At 34.3% G+C, this 26,148-nt stretch overlaps 1 protein-coding gene across 3 annotated transcripts in view; it reads left to right on the forward strand.

The window, feature by feature from the left end:
- Positions 1-392: 392 nt before the first annotated feature.
- The window catches only part of EPHA3 (EPH receptor A3), a 358,475-nt gene continuing 332,719 nt past the window's right edge, over positions 393-26,148 (forward strand). The window contains exons 1-2 of one of the 3 annotated variants that reach the window (XM_021933950.2): positions 393-1,940; positions 22,012-22,076. In XM_021933950.2, the coding sequence (XP_021789642.1) occupies positions 1,853-1,940; positions 22,012-22,076 (153 nt within the window). In that variant the 5' untranslated portion in view covers positions 393-1,852. The remainder of the gene's footprint in view (positions 1,941-22,011; positions 22,077-26,148) is intronic. The other 2 variants (XM_009198517.4, XM_003893817.3) reach the window with 2 other exon arrangements.

The raw sequence follows: 26,148 nt of genomic DNA on the forward strand, positions 1-26,148 counted from the left end.
CATGAGGGGGCCAATGTATGTGCATGTCAGCGCATTGGCAGGTTCTCCGAAATGTTTTCAAATTGTCAATTCCAAATAATATTTTAGTTGCTTTCAAGTTTCAGAAAATGTGTATCTAACTTTGGAACAATGTAAGTGTTGTGCTGGAACTTTGAAAAAACACCAGAGTCACCACTATCTAAGTTCTCTGGGCAGTATCTGTTATTATTTTCAATTCTGACAGACTTTGCACTTGAGGATTGCACAGCCTCTGGTGACACAATGTGGAAAGAAGTTAGAGACACAAAGTAACATGGCACACACAGAAAAGTGAGAGGGGTCTCTCTTTTCCCCTGGCTGCTTCTATCCATCCCACTTCCCCACCTCAGTCATCAAACTGTTATCTGGCAGCATTGTCTTAAATTTAAGTGAACATAGTATTCTCTAATTAAAAACATCATGTTTGTGAACTGAATATATTATTAGCAAGGCCTTTTCAAACTTTTGTTTAAATTTCATTACCAAGAACTCTAAAACTGATCACTGATCTTAAGATGGTCAACATACCTTTATTTTCTGAAGTTGTGAGAGGACTATAATAATCTTGTTTTCTTTTCAGTATAAGAAGAGATAGATGGGTGGAAGGATATCCGAGTAACCATTTTCTGGGAGATTGTTTTAAAGATAAGTGATACTAGTTATTAAAATATAAATTACAAAATTATTTGGCTGAAATAGATTGCAATAGGTTGTTCAGCAGTGGGATTGGAAGTAACAGAGACCCTTGATAATCATGGAGTGAAGTAAGTGAGAAAGTACAAGGACATTATTATTTAGCCTTTGGGATTTGGAATGTTAAAGAATAAGAATATCCCAATATTACCAGATTATCAGTGGTTGAAAGTTGAATGGAGCAACTGTGAATTATGCATTGTTTCTCTCGCAGAACCCAGAGATCCTAATGTGAGACGGTGAGGGAGTGAGATATGTATTGTTAAGAAATTTAGGTTTGATCTGTATTACTTTTACAGCACAGAATGAGGAAAGAATGTGGACCTCAGGCTGGGGCTGGACTTGCTCATGTCCCTAAGATGATAAAGGTTACTTCCCTGTTTAAAAAAACAACAACAACGAAGTATGCTCTATGCGCCCTGGAAATCACTGTGCCAGATCTCCTAAAAAACCACGATACCACTGGGTGTAGAAATACAGAGACCATCTGATCCAGGCTGTGTATTAGTGTCTTTCTGAACCACAAAGAACTCACAGAGAGTTATGATCACATTGAACACAGTAAAGGAATAACTATAATCATTCTTTTTTTCAATTATACAAACACAATTGACTTTTTAACGAAAGACTGCTATTCTTTAAATAACACACGTTTCTCTCGCATTTCAGTTCCTTGTGCACTCACACTGCCATAGGACACTCCTATCAAGCCTCTGATTTCTTCGGTGAGTTAAACAGAGCATGGATAGCAAACAATAAAATAGCTACTTTTCATGGAGCACAAAAGAGGGTGCATTTTTCTCAGCATCGCAGACTCATCACAACTTCTGTGTTTCCTGTCCCATGGGCGACGCCCCCACTCCCACTCAGTCTCCTTCCTGGGCAGCTCTGGGCTGCAGAGCCAGCAGCGTGCCATCCCGCTCCGCTTTAGCGCCCGCTGAGGACGGCACTAGGACCCAGGGAAGTCCCCGAGCGGGGTTCGCGGAAAGGCAGCCAGACTCCTCCTTATCTCCAGTGTCAAACTTGACATCAGCCTGCGAGCGGAGCATGGTAACTTCTCCAGCAATCAGAGCGCTCCCCCTCACATCAGTGGCATGCTTCATGGAGATATGCTCCTCTCACTGCCCTCTGCACCAGCAACATGGATTGTCACCTCTCCATCCTCCTCCTCCTCAGCTGCTCTTTTCTCAACTGCTTCGGGGAACTGATTCCGCAGCCTTCCAATGAAGGTAAGCCAGGTACCGCGAAGCGCGGAGCCCTGCCCCGCGGGCTCACGCTCTCCAAAGCACGTTCTCACCGAAGCCTTGCGCGTCGGGAAGGTGCCTCCGAATAGAGCGGTTTGCTCTTAGTGAACGAAAGATGTGCCTTTTTTTTTTTTTTCCAACTCTCTTCTAAAACACTTCAGAAGATAATTTTAGATGGTCTAAACCTTGAAAATGTGTTTTTAATTTGATACCAATTCGAGCAATTACCTTGTTTGCCAATTTGAACAGAAAGAAAGAAAGAAAATCCTCCAGCGTTGCAACCCAGTTATGTTAATTGCCAAATAGCCAAGGCAGTATTTTATTTTCTAATTATGACCATGTGGTACTCCGAGAAGTTTGAAAGAAAATTCAGCCTTCCTTTCCTAGACTCTTTAGTATGTTTAAAGGTAATGACAGGTTGTTCCTACTTGGGATCATAGCATTTATGAATGGACTAAAGGGAAATCAGTTTGTCGAAGCGGAGGTGCGTGTGTGTGTTTATGTTGCAAGGGCTGTGTTGAAGTTGTGTGTGTCCCGCCAGGCAATGGTTTGCACTGCGGTACAGGTTCTAATGAGCAGCATATGCCACATTAACATAAGTAATATTTGCAGGAATTACAATAAGCTTAGGTTGGATTCTCTTTGTTTAAAGGCTTGTATACAAATAGGAGAATGTATTTAATGAATAGTGAATAGCTCCTGGGAAGATATAGTAAATAACTGAATAGTAGATTAAGAGAGAATGTTCATATGCAGCAAATGGCATTTCCTTGACGTTGTGTTATTTATTATCCTCATAATGAGCATTAATTCCTTTTCAATGGGTTAAAGTGCAAATCTAATGTTAAGGACACCAATGTGTTCTATAAGATTGTGTACCTAATACATACATTTTCTTTCTCCTATATACCTTTTGTGATCTATTCCTAATGACTTGTGAATGCAGTCACTAACTCTTAAAACAAACTTCTCTATATAATTGATTAGTTTAAAGCCACTCTTACAACATTAATTTCCTCTCAGTGATTTTGAACTTATAACAATAACATTTAGCAATTTATTTTGCAAGTTAACAATACTGAGCAACTGATGTGCAAACGTCATGTTATATAAATCACTCCTTAGAAAATATATTGTCAAGCCAATACTGTTGTATATTGTACAGTGTACCTTAATTTTAAAAACACAAGTAAAAACAAAACATTTAGAAAGTTTTTTATTAAATGTAAAAACTGCCTCATACCCGGTGACCTACTTTCACTGCTAATAGAGCAGTCATTTATCTCCTTCCTTACTGACTGCCTTTATCAATTTGGCAGATTTCATTAAATTTTCTGAATCTTTTTTCTAAATAAGAAAATAAAAATTCTAAAATTGTAAGAATCAAGAAAATGATCTTACCCACAAACGACTTTTTCTTTTACAACCCAAATTAAAATGTTTATTGGAAAGTAAGAGTCAATCATTCTTCCTGAATGAAAGGTAAGAGTATTCATTTGTATAACGGGTAACATGTATAATAGGTAACATATCAATAAATTAAAATTAATGTTTTAAAAATTTTTGTTCTTCACAGATATTAAAATATTGACAATCACTAGAAAAATAGTGTTAAAATTCCCACATTGCCATGATAAATTATATTTTCCAGATAGAATGTTTATGAACTATGTAGATAATGGATATTACTGAATTAATTATGCACAAGAATGTAGTAATTAGTCAGTATTTTTGTGGAAAACGTAACCTTTAAGTAAACTACAAGGGAAAAAAAAAAGACACCAAACTATTTCACACTTACGTAAAATTAATCAGTATTAATTTAATGATACAGAGTTAATCAAATGCAAATTGCTTTTAAGCCTCACCTCATATGTGATTGGGGATATAATGTGCATAATTATACAGACAGGTACACATTAACAATATGTATATAGAAAGGTAAATATATTCAGAAAGCTGACATAATTACATTTAATTTGCTTGGATAAAAGTTTATCCATCGTTCATGGGACTATTCTTTCCAGATTGTGTCCTGTGGATAGTGTCTCTTTTCCTTCCTGTGATGATGAAGGGAAGCTTTAAAACAAATTTAAGATGATTTAACTTAGGTAATACTTGAGTGAGATTTTAAATATTAATCCATAACTTGGCTCTCAGTTGAGTTGAATAACATGAAAAATGAAAATGCCAAGTATGTGCCCAGATTTCCATGCAATTTTTCTAACAATGTAATTTAAATAAAAAGCAATTCTTTTGAAAATGTATATATGAGAGGAGTGATTTTAAAATAATATTAATGTAGTTTTCTGATATAATTTTTTAAATTTGAAATATGAAATACTAGACTGTATTTAAAATACTATGATTGAAATATTTCAACACTGTAAAAAATGTACGAGAAATTTATTGGAACATATTTACTAGAATATATTCTTCGATCTATTATGAAGTTAGGCATAAGAGAACCAAGAGAACAAAACCAGGCCATTGACTTAATTGCTAGGACATTTGCAGTTGTGTGATTTGTTTTTAAATTTGAGATTTAATCATTAACTCTCAATATTGAAATGCCATGGGTCCCTGATAAGAAAAATAACTTAGAAAATGTTTAATCTGAATTTTCCTTCTATTAATATATTTACAAATACCTTTCCTATATGCTTTCAAGAAAATGACTCCAGGTGATAATGGAGACTCATCAATGATAACAGATATTCATAATTCCATTGATCATTTGACTCAGCAATTGACCTATATACTTAAACAGAGCTTTATAAAAACTTTATTAAATTCTTATCAGATCTCTCTGTTTACACGGCTTAAGAAAAGACTTTTAATGGGAAATCAGCTGTTTTTCATAGCAAAGTATGATTGCTACACTATGTATTATTTTAAAAGTTCATATACTTGCTCCTAGTTTCCATACCAGAGGGATGATTAACAGAAATAAAATTGGAACAAAGTTAAAACTGGATATAAAATAAAATTATCAACTATGGTTACTTCAACCCTTTCAGAATTGGTAAAAGTACTTCCTTTAAACACTTTTATACATTTATGGCAGTCTGGAGTACAATGCACTGTTAATTCATCAGTACATAATACACTAAATCGTTTTTTCTATCCAAAAGAGTTCATAAATTGGATTACCATTTATCTAGAAAGCTCTTTAAATTGAAAATAAAGTATCCAAAATAAAAGTGAAGAAAATTAAATATTCATATTTATATACTAGTTTTTTTTAAAGACTTTTTTGAGTAGCTAAGACACTATTTCTATGAAATGCATTTCCCTAAATATAAATATTCTAAATACTAGAGGAAACTATGTGATTGTTTAAAACTTAAAAGTAAAACTTGCATATGAATATTATAAGCCTCCCTTTGAGTATTAGGCAAATGTTGGAGAAAATAATCAATTTTTTTCATTTTTAAAAATTACTATAAATTGGCATCACTTTTCATATATAAACACTTTTCCTCAAATAAGAACACACTGTGATTAAAACATTAATAGAGAACTAAGCTATCATATCATCTTTATAAGTTTTTTTGGTTTGGAAGAGGGTTTACATTTGCTTTTAATAGCATTTCATCATGCTAGACTAAATAATCGAATGCATTATACATTTTTGTAATTTAATAGCTCTCCTAATAGCTCACCCCTACATCCCCCCTGCCTCCATGGTTAACTGTGCTATTTGCCTGAAGGTAGTAGAAACCTTAATTTCACTATTTTATAACCCACAACAGTTAACACTTGACCTAGGTCATTAACAGGATTATCAGCAAATTTGTTTAAGCTTTTACTGACAATCTGAATTGCTAGGATAATATTTTGAATGTCCTAAAGAAACTTTTTGTAACCTCTCAAAATCTATCATGAAATTAATTCATTCTGAATCTATATTGTTGTAAAGACTAGTACTGATGATAATAATTTGAGTGGTGAAAGTGTTCACTCAGATACCTCAATCTCCTAATTTTTATGTTTCATAATCACACTATTCCAGTCCTTGTCATAAATGAGCAATTATAAACTCTTTTAGATATTACATCTTCTAGTAATAACAATAGATTTATCAATACAAAAGTTTCACCTGTAACAATCAATATTTTTAATTTTATATTTTTTATTATTGTTACCGTAGTTGATAGGATTTTTTTTTTTTTTTTTTTTTTGTCTATTTTAAGGTTAAAAGTTAGTTGGATATACTACTAACTCAGAAGTGACTGGACCTATAAAAGGGAAACTACATGTAATAAAACACCATTGCCACGTGTTAGATCATGGTTGTATTTTATATAAAGTTGTCTTTCCATGAAACACTAGAAATTGGCAGCTATAATGAAAAACACTTTAAACTAATATAAAATTTTAAAACAAAATATTGTACAGAATCAGATCTTAGTTATTTTTAACACTTTTTAGTAGGTTTAGGAAGTTTTAGGTAAAGTTTTTCAGTTCTTGAATTTAATTATGGCTGGCTCCTTGGTTATATTAACAACTTAGTAATCTCACATTGCTCTTAATACGTTTATTATAAAATAAATGATTTAGTAACATTCTTTATGTATTGCCTACATTTAGCATTCAAATTTTGGTGTGTTCTTCAAGGGTCCAACATTTGTAATGCTTTTTTCACAATAACTTTCTTTATAATGTTAAAATCCTTTCAGAAATTTAAAATTTTTGTGAAATAAAATACATGTAATATTTAAATATCAAATAGTTACTTTTGCAAAGGATTTTTAAAGGCAAAATATATTACCACAATATATTTGATTTACCAATTTCAACACAAATGGAAAAAAAAAGAAGCGTTCCTGAGAGTTACACTTTCCAAGTCATAAGACCTTCAGGAAAGTATTAATAAAACTTTCCTCAAATCATCAAACTCGATAAGCTTTTATAGACGTTTACTAAAAAAAAAAAATCTGTGATCTGGGCTACTTTTTATTTGAATCATTTTTTTCAATGATTCTGTTTGGCATAAATACTAGATAGAAGGGGAAACGTGTATTTCTTGAAGAACATTCAGTTTTACAAGTAATTTTCTGTCAAGATCCTCAAATTTGTTTATTTTTTTAACCTGCACACTTTTTCTTTAAAATATTTAATAAACCTTGTTCCTTTAAGTCCTGTTTGAGAGAAGATTTAGAAGAACAGATGCAGGTGTCTCCTTTCGGGTTGTGTTTTCAGAGATCTGGATTTTCTCATCAGGGAGGGTCAATAAAGGGCTTTTACCAAGTACAAAAGTAGCTTTCCACAGATTTTTTAAATAAAGGATTGACCAGCAGTGTGAAACATTCATTATATTATTCATCCAGGTATACAGAAAACCAGGATTAGAAATTTACTTCTCAAAAATTTGGAAACCTTAGCTAACTCTTCTGTAACAACTTTAGAAATATTAGTAAAAGCAATATTGTGACATTTATAAAATGCGAAGTCTTCCAAGTCACAAATCAATCCCCCTAGGAAGACATCCCTCAACGTGTTCAGGGTGTGGATACACGTGCACCACTTGCTTGATTTCATTAAGTCTGTTCCCAGCTGCTTGGTATCAGGTAGTTCTTGGAACCTGGCAGGAGGTTTTCTCCAGGAAAAGTCTGAAAGTCAGCAAGTTTTAGTTTGCCTCCTACCAGCTTCCTTTGTAAAAAAAAAAAAAAAAAAAAAAAAAAAAGAGGGGAGAGGGGAGGGTTGTCGTTTACAAAGAAAAAAGTTTTTGCAAGTGAAAATTTCAAAAGTTGATTAGAAAACTGGAGAAGTAGAGAAAAGGTTTTAAAGCCAATGTTAATATATAAATCATTTGCTTAAAAGAAAGACATTTATCACATAAAACGTCTGGTTAATCAATTTTTATTAAATCCCTAAAAACCCCGCACACTTAAAATGGGGTTGGGGTTGGGGGGGGCTGCATTTCTTTGTTTCTCAAGTTTACACACTTCTAATTGTTTCCCAGAAGAAAATATTTTATCCAGGAAAGTTTTAAGAGTGTCAGCCAAAAAATGCTAAAATGCTTCCCCCTTTGAATGTCTGGACGAATGCATGTGGAGGGGTGGATGGAATCAAAACCAGTTCAGCAAATAAAGCTTCAAACTTGGAGTGATGTTATTAAACTGGAAGCCCTGAGTGTGGACATCCCCCAACCCTTCATTTTCTAAATCATGTCCCGCTGTTCCAGTCAAAGCAAAGGGTGAAAATCCACATAATCCAAACCAACATGGTGAAGTGAGAATAATAGGTGAGGAAGGAGGAGGAAAGCAAGTGGCAGCACTGCACAAACAAACTGTTGTGAATACTCCTCGCCATGGACAGGAGTGGCCACAGGAGGGGATACTGCCTTCCTTTTTCTTCGCCCTACACTTCCCACATTTAATAAAGCAATCTTCATTAAATTACAAAAGTGTGTCCTGCGAAATTTTAGCACAAAGCAGAGCTGTAAGGGTAGAGACAGTAATGTGGCAACAGGGAGATGAGCAAGTGCTCCTTGCTGCTACCACACCCACCGTCAGGGTTGCCTTAACCACAAACTATTCTCCGCTAGGTCCAGGCTCATTGGAAAACAACCGTGTCTCTCAACAGTTCACTGCTTACTCACTCTGCATCAAATTAAAGATGAGATTTTAAAAAAGAAAAAGAAAAACACATCTCGGGGTGCGGGTAAAGCAGTCCCAGCCCTCTGGAGGCCAGCGGGTTCTTTGTGCAAGAGACTCTCCGCTCCTGGCTGCCAAAGTCAGTTCCCGGAGCGCGACCAGGGTGCCACGGCCTCCGTCCCGGGGTAGGGTGGGTGGGCGAGCGCAGTCTGATGCTCTTTTGCTCCGGGTTTCTGCCTCCGGGCGGACGGTGTAGGCGCTGCGATGCAGGCTGTAGCTAGCAGAGCGCGAAGGTGCAAAGTTACGCGAACACCAGCGCCAGGAGGAGACTGGAGCGCGCGAGAGGCAAACGTGCGCCCTCTGCCTGCTGCCTGGGATCTGCTGGCACTGGGAGAGCACGGCGTCCTCCTTAACACCTGGACCCTTCTTACCTGGGCGTCAGGAAGACGCCAGAGTCCGTGCGCCTTGGACGGGTCTGGCAGGTCCTGACCTGAGGAATAGACTTTGATTCAGGATCTACCATCGTCCTGCCGCCTTTTACATTGCTGTCAGCTAGGCTTTTCAGTTTGATGTTTGGAAGTGCTGTGTCTCTTTTCCATCCGTTTTCATGGGTTCATCAGGTGACAGCCAAGGGAAGGAGATATTCTGCAAGGTTCGCTGCAGGATTGAGAAAGCATCTCTTACTGGGTGCGCTTGGTTGAGACTCACAGGAGTTGCCTCATACGCCCTGTTGTCCAGTTTGCTGATTTCTAACCCTATCCCTTTACTATTTCTTCATCTTTTGGACATTCAACTCTTTTGGTGTCGCTAGACTCAAATGAAGAAATTTATTTTTTAGAAAAATTTTCTTTAAAACTACCTGCTAATGCCACCTGTTAGGCCCCTAGTAATTGCTGAGGGGGTGTCCGTAAACTTTGCCCCTGTGCATATTCAAAAGTTGTCTGTGTTCTCCCAAAACCCGCGTGTGACTGACACCGTTTTATTAAAACAGGATTTTTCCTCTTCCAATATTGGGAGTAAACAGGGAATGGGCCAGAGAGGGTTTTGGGAGCTGTGCTATCGATATGGGTTGGTGGTTGGATGATCCTGATGCTTCTGTGGCTGTGTTAGAACTTCCGTGTTTTTCATAAAAGATGTATTGTTAAATCCTGTAGACTTCAAGACTAATATATCCTCAGTACCATGTTCAACACTGAGAAAATAATTGTTCAGTGTTCTGCTGGCAAACAGATTTTCCCCTTACATTATCATTCATGACTTACTGAACCTCATTTAATCGTTAAAGTAGCCCTAAAATAGGTAACGTGACATTTCCCATTGTTAAACTGAGGAAACTGAGAAAATGGATCCTAATAAAGTAGTAACTAAGCCAAGCCCTCTCTCTTGTCTTTGTCTTTTGATTTTAACCTCACATGTTTTCTTCTAGACACAAACGCCTATGAACTAGGGAGACATCCTTGTCAGGAAAAGCACTAGCTTCTCAACCTTTATCCCAGTGACTGTACTAATTTGTCTTCTGACTTTGCAAGGATAATTTAGAAACAATCAGAAATTTGTAGTGAAAAATTGAAGGAAACCATATAAATGAGAGTACTTTGGAACTGTAAAGTGGTTCCACTCATAAGTTATGATTATCTGCATGGGTGGGGAACCCACTAAGAAACTAACTTAAAGAAATTTGATGTAGACAGAAGAGCAGATAAAAATATCTGTGATGACTTTTCTTCACACGTTCTTTCCTCTGTGTTCCTTTCCTGACACTCAAACACTCCTTTCCTCACCCTGGAGAGAAGATTTTGTCAAGAATTCCATACATACAGATAGTGAGGAAATTGTCAATATAACCAGAGTGTGATTATTTAGGGTTATGTGTAATAAAAATGAAGTGTTAATTAACAATTGGAATTGTCTTAAAGGTCAGTAATAGAAAATAGAACATGGTCCAAAAAGTAGACTTTAGTCTCTGCGGAAATTTCCCCCCACTTAAACTACAATTTTTAAATTACTTAAGATGAGAAAATAAATTTTAGTGATTTAGCTCTTCTTTCATAAAAACACTTGTATTCTATTTAACTGTAGCCATTGAGAAAAGGTAGCTGAAACAGGCTTTTGAAAGGTAGCAAATTAAGTTGGGGGCAATTATATTTTTCATGTGGGTATTTCAGCACATATGTTTTGCATTAATTGCTGCAATAAATTCTGTTAACCTGGCAAAGAGCAAAAATAGCATATTGATGACATCAGGCTTCCAAAGCAGAAAGCAGCTTTTAGTATCTTGCTTTCTTCACTGTAACATAAAAAAAAGAAAAAAAAGGAAAAAGGCTAATGTGTTATCCGTTATGTTCCCAAAGAGTTAGCCAGTCTTTCAAGCTATTGGCATGTTTTCCATGAACAAAAGTGAAGAATTAGCAACAAACGTTTTCCCCTTACTTCCAGAGAATTCATGTCAATTACTCATTTTCCTATTACCTGATTTTTTATATTCATATTTGTTACTCATTTCCCTATTATTTGATTTTTTTATATTTATCTTTGGGTTTTCAGAACTCTCTCACATCAAGGCAAATATAAACTGACTTTAAAGACTCCAAACTGAGCTGTCTTCCCTTTTAAGACAAAAGTCTTGACTGATTACATAGCAGGGCCTCAAAAGCACTTGAGCAAATAGATAATTGTGGGTTAATTTTATTACCGAGAGGTTTATTTAGTCAATATCAAAACTGTTTCTTCTTGCTTTTTTAATGCATTCATTTTGAGAAGGTTAATGTATGTTTTTTCAATTAGTAGTTAAGAAAAATAGATGAATAAGCTCCACAGGTCCAGTAAGTGTAAACTGCCTCATATAAGGCTTTAAAATCTTACTTTTTGCCTCTGATAAAGTTGATTGATTTCCAATCAACAGGAAATTGTAACATTTCCCATCTACCTCAGATTGACTAAGGGAAACACAGAGTAGCTTGTTAGTAGTCAACATACATTTATTTCCTGATTTTCAAACCCAATGTAGCAATTGATAAAACTGTTTAGCTTTTAAAGGGATATATTCTTTCATTGCATATGATGGCAGTCTTCACACTGAGGGAAAGTCTGGGAAGCTAATTTGCAATGTCTTCCATGTGGATTATCTAACTAATCCTCTGGGTAAGCAAAACACCACTAACAGGAAAAGTCCATTTGCAGCACTGTGTGGTGTGTTATATCACCAACAGTATTGTCCTCTTACAAAACTGTAAGCAAAATTTTATGAATAAATATATACCTTTTGACCTCTCTATGGCATAAAATTTTATTTTTTTGAATTATAAACATGTGGTGTGGAAAAAAAAAAACCATTGATTTATTTGTCACTATCTAATCTTGTTCATTTCCCCCAACTGTCCTCTAATCATCTATACTATTCAAAGGTGGCAAAAAGGCTAGAGTTATATACAAATCCCTCTCAAATAAGTCACAGCTGATCATGGTAGATTTTGCTTTTTTACAGAATAAAAGAACTGGCAGCATCATAGAAAAGTAGAACTAGAATTAAAGTAGATTGTTACTCTTTTATGAAATCTATAAACACCACCAAATCTAGTAACTGCCAAATATCGGAAATATTTTCAAAGAGGCAGTAAAAAGGAATTAGTATTTTTCTCTTGGTTTGTTTTTACTATCTGGTTTACCATAGATAAGTTAATACTCATTTACATTAGATAACTCAAAAAGATAAACTTAGAGATTTTACTATAGTGTCTTTGACACTTCTGATCTAAATTATGATTTGATTGTCCTTGTTCTCTGAAAAAGAAATATCCACGTGTAATTATAGTATTTCCTGTGACTAAACTAGTTAATCTATGCTTAACAATGGTGTTTCTTTCTATATTTTCAGATACAAATGCTTATCTTTGACATTTGTACATTGAATAAGGAAAATTTTTCTTACCTTTGAAAGTGATGTTCTAAATCATACTAAAAGTTTTAATATTCCCACAAAAAATATAAAATGAGAGGAAGGAAACTAAAAAGATATAAAATTAGTAATATTCCTTTAAGTTTTTCTTTCCAAAGGTGATCCTTTGGAAATTAACTCAGCATTTTTTTTTTTTTTTTTAATGTTTGGCCAGGTTTGTAGTAGGTTTACTACCCTAACTCTATTAGTGAAAACTTTGGAACTCTAAAGGTAATGACAAAGACACACATTTAAGAATCATTAAAACGAGTCAAGAAAAAGGTTGATATATAACTAATTTCGTATTACATAATAATAAGTCATCTTTCATATTATAATAATTTATTGTTTGTGTTTGTTTATTTATCAAACTGTTTACCTGAGGATTAGTTACCCACTGGAGTTTGAAAAAAAAAAATATGCTAGGGACTGGAATGCTCTGTGCTTTTGAAGATGTCAAATTCAATGGGATAAATGAATCTAAAATGAATACTTATATAAAAATTGTTGTAGATATGAGAATTATGAAAAATATGATATGAATCTTTGGTGGAGGGTGCAATTTAAGTCCCAGAACAGAGTCCCTGAGAGACAGGGAGAATTTTTTTAAGGTAAAAGATAATAATAAATTCCTAAAAACAAGGAGTAGGAGATTAACTGATTTGCTTAAGTTCATGTGGTGGGGATAATTTTAACCCAGATTTATTTTTAACCGCATGTAACTTTAAAAATAATTTAAATGAATATATAACAAAGACACATTTTTAAGCATGTCCAAAATAACTAAATATTCAGAAACAGTTCTTATTAAGCACATACCTAAACTGATGTAAATTCTGTGTGAGTGCATGTGAATATATTGGAAACACACGTGACTGAATATCAAAATAGAACCATCACCAAATAAAAACTTCTGTAGGTGCTATTCCTATTATGATTACACTACCCCAAAATACCTCACTGGTCTTTATTTGCATTCTACCATCTCTTTCATCAATAAAGTAAAAGTTTTCTGACTATTCTAGTGCGGAGTTTGATGCTTTCCATTGACACCATGCTCCTAAGATGTAAGGGAAAAGACTAGTGTTTTGAAATAAACTGCTAAGAATGTGGTACCGTATTTGATCCTTTGTGGACCATTATAAAGACCCAAAAACAAACCTTGAAGAGTTTGTTTATGTGTGTGTGCCTATGTTTGTAGATGTCAGTCAAATTTGTATTGTCACGATCAGAATAAATGATACACATGAGATTTTAGATAATCCAGATATTCTGCAGAATATGATGAAGTCAAAGCTTTATTCTGATTGTAGTTTTCCAGAAATTTGTTTAATCAGGAAACCAATTTCTTCTACAGTGGGGTTCTTTCAAAACAAATACATGTGTACGTATATGCACATGTGTGTTTGAGGATGCCAAAATATCCAGAGGATGTTTTTAAATTTAAACTTACTTTTGTCTCATCATTACATTCTTTGTTTCCTGTGCTAGAATTTTGAATCTTTATATCCAAGGGACTTCTAGGAACAATTTTATTTCTAAAGGAAATATTATATTACAGTTCTTCTGTAAGTCAATTTTCTTCTTCTATTTTCACAGCCAACAGTCAAACTCTGGCTGAATAGAGAGAGAGCCTGTACTATCTGGATGTCGATATTCTACATTTTATGACAATATGATTTTTTAAATACCAAGATAGACTGATTTTATGGGGTGAAGGCAAAATGCATATGCTGTAGTTTAAACTGCTATTTCCCTTAATGACTATTTGTATTTCATAATTGAGTAATATGTTTTCATTTTTCACTTTTTAATCTTTCAAAAAGGTGTCTCTGAATTGGATGTAAACAAGTCATTCTATTACTTCTGGAACACTTTAAAAAGCAAAACTGTGAAAAATAAAATGCTGTTTACATAATAATGTCCTAGTTTTAGAAACTTACACTTTGGGAGATGCATTTTACTTGTCTGAATGATTCATAATATCAGTTAACAATGGAGAAAAACAAAGAGCTGTTATTTAAGTCAGGCTGTTAGTGTACTAAAAATTCACTGGCAGTAGAGCATCACAACTGATTTATGTGAAAGGATTATTTTGTTATAAGAACACATTTCCTACTGATATCTTGATACCTGTTTGTTTCATAATAGTTTTGATATCCATATGACCTTTATATTTCTCTGATTAAAAGAGGAAAAATGAAAATTTTAATACTTTATAAACAGCATAGGATTGACATTTACTAAAGTGTCCAAGTTTCTAGTAGAATTTTGTTCTGCGTTATTTCCTGAGTCACTCTAGTTATAAAAACACAGACTCATCTTACTGTGAGACTCTGTTTTGATTCCAAGGAGTTCCCCCTACTGTTGGCAAAGACTGAGATGAGACAGCTAGTTACAATTTCTTCTATAACTAAGCTCTTGATAGAAATAAATCCAAAATTATTGCCCAGGAGAAAAAGCTAATGAGAAAGAGTAAGCTAAGGGCAGAAATCTTCTTATATCACATAAACAGGTTGTTAAAATACCACCTGACAAAAGAGGTTTTTCATAACAATGTTTAACATGGCAGCATTTAAAAAATTATTACATCAGCTGGGCGCGGTGGCTTACGCCTGTAATCCCTGCACTTTGAGAGGCCGAGGCAGGCGGATCACAAGGTCAGGAGATCAAGACCATCCTGACTAATGCGGGGAAACCCCGTCTCTACTAAAAATACAAAAACAAAATTAGCCGGGCGTGGTGGCGGGCACCTGTAGTCCCAGCTACTCGGGAGGTTGAGGCAGGAGAATGGCGTGAACCCGGGAGGTGGAGCTGGCAGTGAGCCGAGATCATCCACTGCACTCCAGCCTGGGCGACAGAGTGAGACTCCATCTCAAACAAACAACAACAAAAAATTACATTCTAATTTTAGCTGTTCATTTGATAAAAATTGCATAAATTAAAATTTCTGTGATAGAAAATGCTGCTAAATTTAACACAGTTTACAGGAACTTTTATCTGCACACACTTGAGGCATAATAGTTGACTTCGTCTATAGTACAATATTTTTATAATGTTTTATCTGTGAAATAAAATACTAATTAGATCTATTAAAATATTTTGGCTGGTCGCGGTGACTCACGCCTGTAATCCCGGCACTTTGGGAGGCCAAGGCGTGCAGATCACGAAGTCAAGAGATCGAGGCCATCCTGGTCAACATAGTGAAACCCCGTCTCTACTGAACGTACAAAAATTAGCTGGGCGTGGTGGCCCCACGCCTGTAATCACAATTACTCAGGAGGCTGAGGCAGGAGAATCGCTTGAATCCAGGAGGCAGAAGTTGCAGTGAGCCAAGTTTGTGCCACTGCACTCTAGCCTGGCGACACAGGGGAGACCCTGTCTCAAAACTAATAATAATAAATAAAATAAAAAAAGAATAATAATGCTTGGGTAGAAAGAAAATAAATACAAACAGAAAGTCCACAGGAACAATTAAATTAAGAATATGCAAGCGCAGTAGATAAAAGTTGTTGCAATACAGAAGTACATCAGAAAAACTATCTTCTCTAAACTTCTCAATGTCATACCCTGGTGCATACAGTAAAACAGAAAAGCTGAGCTTAGGTGAATCTTATCAGAAAATATTTGTCGATTTCTTAATTCTGTATTATGTTTGACCAGAGAACTACACAGAGAATTATAACACTGAGAAAAAAAATTTATTTCTTTCTGTATCATTTTCTTAAATTTGTGACATTTAAATATATTTAGAAGCAGACTGAAGAGCTCTGTGTAGTCCTGTAACCTAGAGCAAAGTTATTCTGCTTATTATAACAGAAAGTGATGAAAATGATAAAGATAAGTATTTGTGAAATGAGGCTGGGACAATTACAGTGATGGTGTGCATAGAAAGAAACTGTCATTACTCTTTAGTAAAAACAAGATGTAATCAAAGGATGGGCTTATTTTCTATTGTAGTGGTTTTATAGTTATTTGTACTTGGCCATAAAAGTCCCTTATAACTGAAGGTTTTACAAGAAAACTTGTGCATTATTATATGAGTTTGAAATTCTTTAGCCATTAAAGCCTACTGTTCACCTTGAAATGATTGTTTAATAATTATTTATAACTCAGTTTCATAAAATGCAACTACAGCATTACCACAAAGCCTATGGGTATATTATTAGGTAATTGGAACGATCTGCTTCAGTACAAAGCTGTGGCATTTAATCTTAAAAACCTTTTAGAACTGTCTGCATGTTTGTAGCACTTAAAAATCTTTCAGGGTGTGAATATTAGTTTCATTCTCAGTCTTTCTTTTTTTTTTTTTTTTTTTTTTTGAGACGGTGTCTCGCTCTGTCGCCCAGGCTGGAGTGCAGTGGCCGGATCTCAGCTCACTGCAAGCTCCGCCTCCCGGGTTTGCGCCATTCTCCTGCCTCAGCCTCCCGAGTAGCTGGGACTACAGGCGCCTGCCGCCTCGCCCGGCTAAGTTTTTGTATTTTTAGTAGAGACGGGGTTTCACCGTGTTAGCCAGAATGGTCTCGATCTCCTGACCTCGTGATCCGCCCGTCTCGGCCTCCCAAAGTGCTGGGATTACAGGCTTGAGCCACCGCGCCCGGCCCATTCTCAGTCTTTCTAAGTGGACAAGTAGCCACTATGAATCAGAATTTATAAATGTCCTTTAAAAATCTTTATGTGTTAATAATTCTCTAAAAATCAAAACTCCAGAAACTTGTACATTTTTAATCTGCTCTCACTAACTGGGAACCTTTGTTTCAAGCCCTTATTTTAGTAACTGAGAACTTGAAAAAAAAAAAAAAATCTTAGTTTGTTCCTTTTACTAAGAAGAAAAGATGATGTAAATTATTGGAATAGGCAATTCTTTTTGACGCTGCCAATACTAATAAGCAATTTTACTAGGAGTGAACTTTTGATTGAGTCTCTCCATTGTGATAGAGGACAGGATGGGAAGAGAGAGGATGGCTCTGGGAATCTCAATCCCACAATCCAACAGAGGGGGAAATGGAACAGCAGAAATCAGTGGCAGAAATGACATCCAGGTTTCCTCCTTTCCATAAGTACTTATTACCAGTTTGAGCCAATTTGCTCTGTACTTTGTTCCTTTTTTTGTTTGCTTGCTTTGTTTTATTTTGTTTGTTTTTGAGACGGAGCCTTGCTCTGTCTCCCAGGCTGGAGTGCAGTGGCGCGATCTCGGCTCACTGCAAGCTCCGCCCCCGGGGTTCAAACGACTCTCCTGCCTCAGCCTCCCGAGTAGCTGGGACTACAGGTGTGCGCCGCCACGCCGGCTAATTTTTGTATTTTTAGTAGAGATGAGCTTTCGCTATGTTGGCCAGGCTGGTCTTGAACTCCTGACCTCTGGTGATCCGCCCGCCTCGGCCTCCCAAAGTGCTGGGATTACAGGCATGAGCCACTGTGTCCGGCACTATACTTTGTTCTTACTCCTTTACTCCATTCTACATCTTCTTATTTACATCAGAAACCACCATTCTTTCTTTCCATATCTCAGTAACTTAGTGCCCATCTGAAAGCCAAATCAACAGTCCAAGTAAGGATTACCTTCCCCTTCTCATGAATATAAGCGCCTTGTAGTCATACATCTCTATTTAAAAGCAATTAGAGGCAGTAAAACATGTAAAAGAAAAACCTAGAACCATATCCATCGATACATAAGATGGTGATTTCCAAATTCATTTTTGCCTAGAAAAACTCCACTTATTTATTTACTAACTTAAATAGAATCATGACATTTAAAAACATTTCCAATTTAAATCACTTTCATTAAAAAAGTTAATATATGCCATATAGTTCTTTGAATATAAAATATTCTAAAATTAACAAAATAATGTGTTTTCTGTTACACACCAAAAATATATGGCAATCACATCATTAGAATATGAAATCTGGGAAGGGGTAACTTACAGCTTTGATAAATAACTGGCATGAGATAGCCATGAAAGAATGAAGTCATGCATATGTTCCTATCTAGCCTTAAGTAAGTTTTCGTTTTGTCAGATTTTATCATTGTGAACTCACATTGTCCAGCAATTGAAATAAACTATCCAATTACTAGTGCAATTATAACTCAGTCCACAGTATTATATTTGTACGTCACAACTCATCAGACTATCCTGTCCATCCTAGCGTTTGAAAAGAAATGATCAGGTCTACATATGTTTAGAGAGGGACAGCATTCTAGTAACCAAAGTTCTTGCCTGTATCAGTGTGGGGTTTAAGGTATGTATTGCAATGTTACATTGAGTCAATGTATGCAGATAAATCCCTCACAGATTTACTTTGAAATTCCATTCATTTTCTTTTCTTACCTCAATTATGGTATATACTCAAACTGTTCTATAATGGATCACAGGAGATTTGAGGTTTGTATCCTGGGAGTCCCAATTGAGTAACCATTCACTTTAAAGTACTTAGAATTCTTAGACGGTGTTATTTTTATTTGGGTACAAACAAAAGGGACTTTATAAATCCAAATTATATGCTTTTAAAATGTGTTTTGAAGTTAACTATTCTACTCTACTAGGTCATGTATTTAGGTCATGTAATTGAATTATAAATATAATTCAGAAGTCAAAATGGAACTGTTGTCAAATAATATTAATGTATTAAATTTACAAGAAGGGAGTCTGTACAGCATGTTATAAACTCATGGTGGTTTTAAAGATATTTTTGGTATTTGAACATCACAGCAACATTGCAAGATACTCAGGGTAGATATAATTGATAGACAATAGAATCAGTCAGAAGTAATGCTGCTAATTGTGTTTTTCTCATTTGTGCTAAATGGAGTACACTAAAAATTTAATTTCTGAGTAAATGCAATAAATTTAATTAATCTATACTTACTTTAATTGACTGTATGGTCTTACTTATTTTGGTTTGTTCTCATTTGAGTAGAAACCAAATGCTGATGTGATTAGTCTAGTTCTTTTCCATTGTTCTTATTATCAGAAGAAACTTAAGGATATGGTAGTTCATTAGCTGATAACCTACATTCCAATAAGTAATTTACTAAACAGAGTCTATGTAATAACCACATCTTCTTCTCTTCACTCTGGTTACTAATACTAAGATTAAACTAGTGATTGATCTTAGCATGTGGAGTAACATATAATTATCATTTAGTAATGTGCAATTAGTACCTAAAAACAATGATACATTAAGCCATTTAAACCCCTAAGGACATTGCAAATATAATCTAATAATTTATGCATACTGGCAAGCTGATTTCTACTATGCAAATCCCATATAAAGCTCAGAGAGATTAAATGATTGGTATGAAACAACTAACAATTGAACTAGGTATATCTTTTATGAGAATGAATGTTGGTAATATCCTTTAATTTAAAGGTGAGGAAGTATTTTTGTATTTTCAAAAATTTTCTAACACTGATCTGAAATATAATCTATAACATTGATTAATTGGTAGAGGGTTTTTAATTATTTTTCAGAGATAACTGCAATATAATTAAGCATACTGTTAATTTCCAAACTGATATCATGGGAAATAATTCAATTATGGAAATTATACTATGTAATCCATGCAGCGGCTATCTATCTTCTGTTTTAATCTAAATACAGTTACTTCTCATTAGGATTAATTTATTGGGAAAACATTCTTTAATCATTAAGGAATTATAATGTAAAAGGTAAAGTTTATGTTTGTCTTTCACTAGCAAAACTTAAAGAATCTAACTTTGAGAATTGTATTTCTTTTACATTGTAATGATCAAGAGCCTTACTTTTACCCACCTAATGTATTTATCAACTAACCAGGTAATCAAAATTTTAGTACTACCTGAAAATTTAGAAATCTAATGTCTATCAAATATGTAATTAATTTTTCTTAACATTTTATAAGATTAATATTTCCTTTACAAAAAATAGTTGAGATGATTTTTAGTATGTCAAATATGTAATTTATTTTTCTTAACATTTTATAAGATTAATATTTCCTTCACAAAAAATAGTTGAAATGATTTTTTAAAGTCTATCAGATATGTACTTTATTTTTCTTTACATTTTAAAAGATTAATGTTTGCTTTGCAAAAAAAAATTACTTGAGATTATTTTTAAAAGAATGGTGCTTTTCATGTATCAGGAAACATTTTGTAAACAACATGAGAACATGTTGTGCAGTGTACGTATTTACATTATGTTTTGCTGTGTGTATATATGTAACCCCTGAAAATGATTCCTTTCTATTGTGTGTATTGATTTTCATGGTCTGGTTCATGTTAATAATGCATGCTGAGTTTATGTAACTTTCCTTCACATCCTCCATTAGTCAATCATGGAATTTTTTTTCTAATTTAGAAGAAAGATGAGGTAAAATCATAGTTTCCATTATTTAATAGGTCAGATAGACAAAGTGAACCTTTTGTTATTAATTGTATTTGGAGTGCTGTTTTATATTTAATTTTCTAACCCATTACAAATTAATATTCGGTGTGGAAAATAACGTTCCATCTTCTTTTAATAATATATGCAATCATATGCATGTTATATTTTACTTTTCGTGTACAAACATCGATTAAAAGTCATTAGAACTAGCACGAAGTTCTGAGTAAAACCACTAAAGCCTTTGAGTAAAAATATACTCGCTCTGCCGCCCAGGCTGGAGTGCGCTGACGCGATCTCGGCTCACTGCAAGCTCCGCCTCCCGGGTTCCCGCCATTCTCCTGCCTCAGCCTCCCGAGTAGCTGGGACCACAGGCGCCGCCATCACGCCCGGCTAATTTTTTTGTATTTTTAGTAGAGACGGGGTTTCATCGTGTTAGCCGGGATGGTTGCGATTTCCTGACCTCGTGATCCACCCGCTTCAGCCTCCCAAAGTCCTGGGATTACAGTCTTGAGCCACGGCGCCCGGCCAAAATAACTACTTTAAATAAATAAAGCTTTACACAGGTGTTACATAGTTTTACTTTTATTTCTCTTCAAATTGGTAGTTAAGCTTTTTGTTTGTTACATGTAAGTAAATAATGAATACATTTTAAAAAAATACACATTGCAGAATAATATGTTGAGTATTAGCCAGGGACAATATGAAGGTGCCATATTAAATATAAATAAACACATATTGATTCACTGTAGCAACATATTTAAGAAATGAATTAATTGGGAAATCATATGCAAATTTATCAGATTTAATATTTTTGAAGTTATTTTGATATGCTAGCATTAATATTGTTTTCTATTTTGCATTTTTATTGTTTCCTCTTTAAATCTGTAATTATTATGTCAGAAATTGTCAGTATATTGAACATTAACCTATCCTTGTAAATAAATGCAAACAGTTTGAAAGGACACAGAAACTTTTGATCTCTTAACTTTCCCTGTGTATTTTTTGTAACTCCCTTTTTTTATACTAATTATAGACTTATAATGAAAAGGAAGAGTTATGTTTTTTGAGTAATTCAACAACAGACAATGTAAACTCAACAGAAGGAAATAGAAATAATTCACTGTTATTAATTGTGTTTGTGTATTGTGTTTTATTTCAGTCAATCTACTGGATTCAAAAACAATTCAAGGGGAGCTGGGCTGGATCTCTTATCCATCACATGGGGTGAGTTTAATAAACTATCAAAAGGAAACATCATTTTCTCCATTACCTTTCTTAGGGAGCAGATGAATTTATTGTATTCTCTAAAGAGAACTCTTGTACTTCTGGTGACAAATTATATTTATAGGAGTATTCAATATATGGAGTAGCACAGCTTGACATTTGTGTCCAGTGGAGTTACTGAGAATTTTGAAGATTTTTTTTCTTCTTAATTTATTAATTGCTTGAATGGATTGATTAAATAGTTTAATTATTGTTGGCATCATGTTAATGATTTAAGAGTGACTTTTTTTTTTGATGTGATCAGAATAGGTGAATTAATTAGACTGCCTAAATTTCAGGTGATGTAGAAAGTGTGTATTTGGAGATGGTAATCTCCAAAGTCATAGCCTTAAAATCAACCTCGGTAACTGCTCTTCCAAGTAGGTAGAATTTATTGTTCAACATTATAAACCTATATTGTCTTAATTTACTTGTTTAAAATGTCTACAATTTGCCTAGATCAGTTTAAAAAAGGGAATATTACTTAGAAAAAATCTGCTGCTGCCTTTAAGTTTTAAACTTTTTATATAGCTTTGGTATTTTATCAATCCAGATACAAATTACAGAGTGTGTAGTATTTTGGTGCTCTAAATGACTATAATGAGCCTTTTCTGGGAGAAAATTTTTCTTTTAGTTTTTCTGAAAAATGGGGGGTGGGGTTACATTTCTCAAACTCTTTTCCCTACACAATTTTGTAATAAATTCCCCAACATACCTTTTTGTTTCTAAGTATAGCTTGTGAAATATGTGAAATATTTTGAAATATTTATCATAGGAACAAGCGTATGTATTCCTGTCCTTCTATGATAGTCATCTTTTCAAGAGATTGTAATTACTTCCATTTCGTATTGGTGTTCAGTCTTTAGAGTTTTGTGCCTAAATATACACAGTTTTATGATAGCACCAGCTTCTTCACCAGCGGATGTTTTCCATCAGAGATACTTCATCTATCTGTCATCTTTGTATCTGCTTCTCTTCCTGACACACCTTGACTTTGACAATATGCCAAAACCTAAAATCAAGCCTTCATTAGTTACTTTAGAGCAGAGAGTATGAAGTAAGCCAGGGTTTGGTTTTCCCAGAGGTGTGAAAGGAATCAAATGATTTGGATAAAAGCACAGCCTAGATTGTCATAAAGAGTGAATTGAAACTCAAGAATGAACTGGAAAACTCATTTGAAACTAATCATCCAAAAGTCAAACCTCACCTTAATTTGATTTTAGAAATTTAAATTTTTCATGACTCTTTCAGATAATATACCAGAGAACCTGTTGCCTCAGGATATAAGAAAAGCAAAAACTATAGTAATGTTTAGTTACTATATATTAGTATATAGTATACTATATACCATATATACATACTATATACTATATATACTATATAATATGGTATATATATTACTATATTAGTATCTATAACTAATAGATACATATATGTTTATTTTTTAAAACAAGAAATTATCTTATATTTCACAGCAACAGTCTGGCTGATGTTTTCCTTTAAAGAAGGTGTAGTGGTAACACATTTTTATATATTGAGAGTTGGGGGAAATGAATTCCCCCATTGTTAATCTCGTAGATAATGTGATGGGGTAGAGTTAGCACTTCTACTTCTAGATCTATGTTGGAGGTAGACAGTGGGGTGTTCTTAGCACCTTGCTGGGTAAAGTGTGACACAGGGACAAACCAGCAACATCAACATGTGGGAGATTATTAGAAATGCAGACTACCAGACCCTTCTCCAGACATTGTGAATCAGAATCTGTATCTCAATAGGTGACTCTTTAGCACATTCAATTTGAAAAACACTCCTCTGGATAAATTACCTCTTCACATTTCCCATCTCTGGCCCAATTTACTGTCTCTTTGTTGCCTAGGAATCTCTTATAGCTTCCACAGTCAAAAGTTTTCAGTTTCTTCTTTGGTTTACTGTTGCCTCAGAGATCCCCATTCGGACCCATTGGTTCCTCTTCATTGCTGTCCTCTGTTGATCTTTCAACTGTGATTTTCTTATTTCTGATGCATAAAATAGCCTAAAATGGTTGGTCATTCTTTTCAAGCTTATCATCATTATTTGCAGGGAGAAAAGAGAAACTCCCCAATAGTTCATGAAACTTACAATACCTAAGAACCCCAAAGCTAAAAAAAAGAATAAAATCAAATGATGTGAATTATTGTTCTGTGGTGATATGTAGTGTATATTTCCTTTAAATTTCCCACATATTTTGTTAACCATAATATATATAAGGAAATATATAGTGCAGTTTAGAAAACGTTAGATCAACTGTTTTTTTGGGAAATTGACCAAATTATTAGGTGAAAATACTGTATGGTAAGTTTAGGTTTTGGATTTAATAGCCTGGCATATACAAATATTTGTGCCTCCAGATTCAATTAATTATTTTTATTGCTCTCATTTTTAACATGACAAGGATAGATTAGTTTTGTGGTTGTATTGTTTTTAAAAGAAATAGATACTTATAACAATTGTGATATCCTTGCTGAAAGGTTTTTCATAAAATAAAAAGACAAGTAATAGCTGGAAATGGACTTCGAGTTTGTTATTTTTCAAATTAATTAAATAATAACTGGCAGTGCATCTGACTGGAGGATAACTAAAATATGACTGTAAACTTAAGGGGAAAAATCATAATAACAATATTATACCATATTAAATCACTGCAAATTCTCACTCTTGATTTAGGGTAGTGGTTCTTAACAGGTTGAGCGAGTAGGGAATTTTTATTTTGTCTCGGGGGGATATTTGGCAATGTTGAAGACTTTTGTCACAACTGGGGAAAGGAGGCACTTTTACATTTAGTAGGGGAGACCAGTGGTACTGCCAAATACCTTACAATAAACATGGCAGCCTCTAAAAAGAAGATTGATCTGGTCTAAAATGGCAGTGCCTAAGTTGAGAAACTCTTACTTGGGGGATTAATAATAGCATTCCATCAGGAACTGTCCTTAACTAAGGAGATCTGGGAGACTGCCAGCTCCTTCTCTAACTTCCAATCATGTTCTCATCAGAAGCTCTGAATTCCAAATCTGTTGAAATATAAATTTTAAAAAATAAATCAGTGATTCATTTCAAACTTAAAATGAATCTTTCATGGAATGCTTGTATCACCTGAGCTATTAAAAAATTAATATATTTGGAGGAAAATGGCCAAGAGTCACTCATTCCTTCATATAATTTGTTTTCTTTTTCTATTCTTTCTTTTCCTCCAAAGATGTATTCATACATGAAACTTTGCAATTTGCCTAGGTACTTTTCTTGGGAGTAGTATTTCTCTCTCCATTTTTAAATGGTGCTTCATATCTTAGAGAAAACCTTGTAGGGAAATATGATACTACATATATTATTAGGCCTTGGACCAATTCTCCAAATAAATATCTGGGAGTAAATTTATTGAAACTTTAATTTTCTCTAAATGAAGGTCATGAAAATAATACTCAAATTTGTAAACTGAAATTATTTATGGAGGTCATGAATAGCAATTCATTTTTCAATGGAAGAGTTTTATTTGTCACTCATATTATCTGGCATTATATTTGGTGCCTTTAGCAAAGCAGACAGAAGCAGTTACCTTCTCTGGGCCTATAAACTATGAATTATAATATGATATTTGAATCCAGGGCTTAATTTTATTCAGAAATTTGGGTAAATAATTCAATAGTTCTAATATTAATATTTGATTTTGAGAATAATCAACACATATCAAAGCTTCTATATATTGTTAGGTTACAGCTTAGAAAAACAGTCTTTTGCTTACACATGACTCTTAAATTGATTGTACTTAAACTGATCGATGATTGATTGATTGATTGATAGTGTTAATCTACCATGTAAACTTTCTTAGACTACATATCATTACATAAATTCATTGGAGGAGAGATCCAAGGAAGGTCGAGCTACACAGTTTTCATTTAGTATAGTATTGATATCCTGATTAACTAGTACAAAGAAATCATGAGCTATGACTCAATTAAGGAAACTCCAATAAGAAGAGGGTGAGGACTGGTAGGGTTCA

This window comes from Papio anubis, chromosome 2, assembly GCF_008728515.1.
Source record: "Papio anubis isolate 15944 chromosome 2, Panubis1.0, whole genome shotgun sequence".
NCBI classification, from domain to species: domain Eukaryota; kingdom Metazoa; phylum Chordata; class Mammalia; order Primates; family Cercopithecidae; genus Papio; species Papio anubis.